Source organism: Centroberyx affinis, unplaced genomic scaffold (genome assembly GCF_046629955.1).
Source record: "Centroberyx affinis isolate AG114_WGS23_722 - 3 ecotype Tasmania unplaced genomic scaffold, CSIRO-AGI_Caff_v1 ptg002987l_1, whole genome shotgun sequence".
Classification (NCBI taxonomy): Eukaryota; Metazoa; Chordata; class Actinopteri; order Beryciformes; family Berycidae; genus Centroberyx; species Centroberyx affinis.
Genome location: NW_027281093.1, coordinates 271,313 through 274,884, shown reverse-complemented (window position 1 = coordinate 274,884; position 3,572 = coordinate 271,313). Strand labels below are relative to the sequence as shown.

The window sequence follows — 3,572 nt, the reverse complement described above, 5'->3', positions numbered from 1 at the left end:
GGAAACAGAGGTGGGGATGGTCACGAAACTCACGATGCTCTTACCAAGTTTTTATCCTATTAGAACCATATTGCACTGAAAAGTCCTAGATATTTAGTTTTCTTTAAGATATTAAATTGATACTGGACTCTCCATTTGTTCTGACTTTGTTCTACATTTAGACTTGATACTTAACAACTTAACAACTAAATGGCCCTCATACAGTTTGCACCCAATGCAAGCTGGGATAGACTCCAGCCCTGTGACCCAATAAGCGAATAAATACAATTAATTAATGAATGATTAGTTTGCCTGTGTTTGCAGTCATTCAACACCACCCCTCTGAAAAACAAAACACAATACAAAAAAAATTGTCACTTAAGTTAACACTATATTTTTTTCCTGGAACAACCAGAATTTCAGCAATAATTCCATAAACAAACATCAAGTTTCTAAAATGGGCCATACAACATCAGAAAAATGTAACATCATCTCCTCTGATATGGTGAAACTCGTATTATTTAATTTATTAGCCCTCTTATAGCACATGCTTGCAAAATAGCAACTTTTTTGGAGATGAAATCACCTGTATTTTTTGAATATTGAATGATGAATGAACACTTCTTAAACTACACAGACAGGAATGACAATAGTTTAGGAATGAAAACCAAATGATACCAAACAGATATAGGATTAAAAATTTTACATTTTGCAAGAGCTTTGTATCTAAACAAACTGCTTTCTTACAACAAGAAACCTACACAGAAATGAAACTATGTCAGTACAGTGGAAGTAAGCACACAGATTTGAATTTAATACAATACAAACTCTTTTGAAAATGTTAGGACACATTTTGCTCCCTCATACATTTTATTTGGCATCAGAAACATGCTCAGCAAACTATCACAGGAGAGTACATCTTAATGGTAAACAGGACAGAACAGAAAACACTGAACAAAAGTAGAGTCCATGCACTGAGAGCTGCTCCCGAGGTGCATACATGTATTAACACCTAGACAGGTGACGTTTCAAGTTGTCTAAGCTTAATGAATATATACTCCTTGGCAACTCCTTGTTCCAACAAACTACCCCACCCATAAAACCCTCCTAACATCCAAAGCCCTCAGACTCTCCACCACAGTCTGGACCTGGAGAGGAGGAGTTGGGTGACTCCCCGCCACTGTGCCCTGCATCCTCCAGCCTATGGTTGGCAGCTCTGTGGGTGTGGCTTGCCTGGCCATTCCCCTCAACCAAACTCTGCAAATACTTAATGTAACGAATGGCTGCTCTTAGCGTTTCCACTTTGCTGAGCCGCTTATCGCCAGTTCGTCCTGGTAGGTGGTCCCTCAGCTTGGCATAGCCTTGGTTCACACACTTCACTCTCTGACGCTCCCGCTCGTTGCGCTTCTGGATGAATGCCGGCTCAAAGGGACACTCATAGACGCCAAAGTGTCCGTGGTGGAATGGGGTCAGATAGGGGAGGAGGCCAGGGCTGTGGCCCCTGAAGGAGCCTTCATAGAGGCTGAGGCTAGCTGGGTCCATGCTGGAAGGGTAGAGGATGAAGGGCACTCTGTTGGCCAGAGAGTCTGATCCTAAGTGCTGGTGGTGAGAGTTGGTGTGATCCTCTGTGTGACCACTAGAGGCACTAGAGGGAGACCGGCTGTACCTCAGACTACTGGCATGGCTAAAATAGGTGGCGCGCTGCTCTACAAATGAAGGGGAGAAGGTTGCACTCATTGTATAGGAATTGGGTTAGATTTTGCCAACTACTGATATATTCTTTTCCTTTTCTTTTTAGAATCCACTTCTCCAGCAACAATCCTCTAGGACAACAAAAGAACAAAGTGAAGTTTCATCATCAAACAGTCAGTGTCTTCTTGGTGATCTGTGGAAGCATAAGACAGGATAAAATGTAAGAGCTTAGATAATTGAGTGTTCTTAACTTCATATAGAAGATCTGTAAAGAAAGATGAAATGAGACAGTATCAACAGATGAAAAGGATTAGAGAGCTACACAACCCTTTGTAACAGAGCCTGCCCATGGCATAAACATTCTATGCCGTCGTTTAGGGCCACAACCGCTAGGAAGGGTCACATAATAGAATTATTATTTATGGTGGAAGTAATTTGGTGGTTGGAGTGTTTTGGGGCCATCAAAAGCCTAGTTCTGCCTCTGACAGCTATGCAGAAATCCAACTCCCAACAAACAAGTTAAGAAGTGAAGAGTCATGCTTTTATATAGAAGTAAGAATTTCCTGGCTGATTATGTATTGTATCCAACTGTGTTAAGTCTGATTATTCTGATTATTTTGCACCTGAAATCCCAGTGCTCTTAACAGCACATCATAGCAGCACTACTGGGTAATTCCAGATCACCTAGATCCAGATCAATTTATAAGAATATTTGAATCTTGTACTGAACCTTGCCATCTCAGTCTCTACTATACTAAATCCTGACACAATTTCACCAGGAGAAGATGTGTTATGCAAGTCAAAATGAAACATGACAAATAACTCATACAAGGGTTAAAGTAAAGGGCAGAGATGTCATTTCCCTCAAAAGTCATTAAATATGTTTTAATCTGTCACTTCTCCTCCTTCAAGGAGATAGTTGGTTCCCTCACACATAAAGAAGAGGAATTCCCCCATTTAGTGTAGAGTTTCATGAAGTAGGCTAAATGCCAGACAGAACCAACACGCTGCAGAAGAACTGAAGCCATATTTTACTGTCTGTTCTGATTTTCATAACTTGTCTATAGCTCTGGACTCAGTACAGCTGTAGAATATTAGTGATATTACTTTACTATTAGCGCGGGCACTGCAGTACTCAAATCAAAGCAATACCAGAAAATGAAAGTATGAAAAAATATCATGGAATTTAAAGTATTTCGACTTGGGTTAGGTATAATTTGCATTTCATGTGTGAAAATAAATGTGGCTTTATTAGGCCAGTGTTGCTGTTTAAATGAAATACATTGTATGACCTAATAAACTTTGTTTGGGAAATAAGACCTGTGTGCATCGTTTCATTCATTCAACCAGAAACCTGAATAGCCCATTTTAGTAGCCACCTACTACTACTATTACTACTACTGCTAGGCTAATTCTACTACTGCTACTACTCCTACTACTACCAGTAATGATAAGTGTGAGAAAGCTAACTCAGATACACTCTTTGTCTTACCTTCAGACCCTGAAGGTCTTCCTGGGGCTCAGGCAGGAAACCCAGACCCAGCCTGAGTGTGCTTTCCCTGGGATCTGGCGGTTGAGGAATCCTTCCCAGGTGCTCTATGTGGTTGTTGTTGTTGTAAGATAGTGTGTGTACATACTGAAGAAACAGGCAGGATGAAGACGTGAGGTTTTACCTGCTTTTACTTGTGGATGCTCCGCCCCCCCCCAGGTGATGGATGGGATGTCAACAGCAGCGTTTAGGCAACATGAGAACATCATATGAATACACTACGTTCTCTCTCAGTGCCTCATAGGGGAACAGAATGGAAAATATCATATTAGACGATGAGTATGAAATCCTAAATAGCATTGTTGATGCCTTCTAAGCTATGTAAGTAACGTAAGACCACGAAAGACATGAA

The 3,572-nt window shown here is 40.8% G+C and overlaps 1 protein-coding gene across 1 annotated transcript; it reads right to left on the bottom strand.

The window, feature by feature from the left end:
• Positions 1-770: 770 nt before the first annotated feature.
• LOC139658980 (achaete-scute homolog 5-like) lies at positions 771-3,299 on the bottom strand. The gene is made up of 2 exons (XM_071537188.1): positions 3,164-3,299; positions 771-1,864 (listed from the first exon to the last, which is right to left on the bottom strand). The coding sequence occupies exon 2, from the start codon at positions 1,714-1,716 to the stop codon at positions 1,087-1,089; it is 630 nt and encodes a 209-aa protein (XP_071393289.1). The 5' UTR covers positions 1,717-1,864; positions 3,164-3,299; the 3' UTR covers positions 771-1,086.
• Positions 3,300-3,572: the final 273 nt, after the last annotated feature.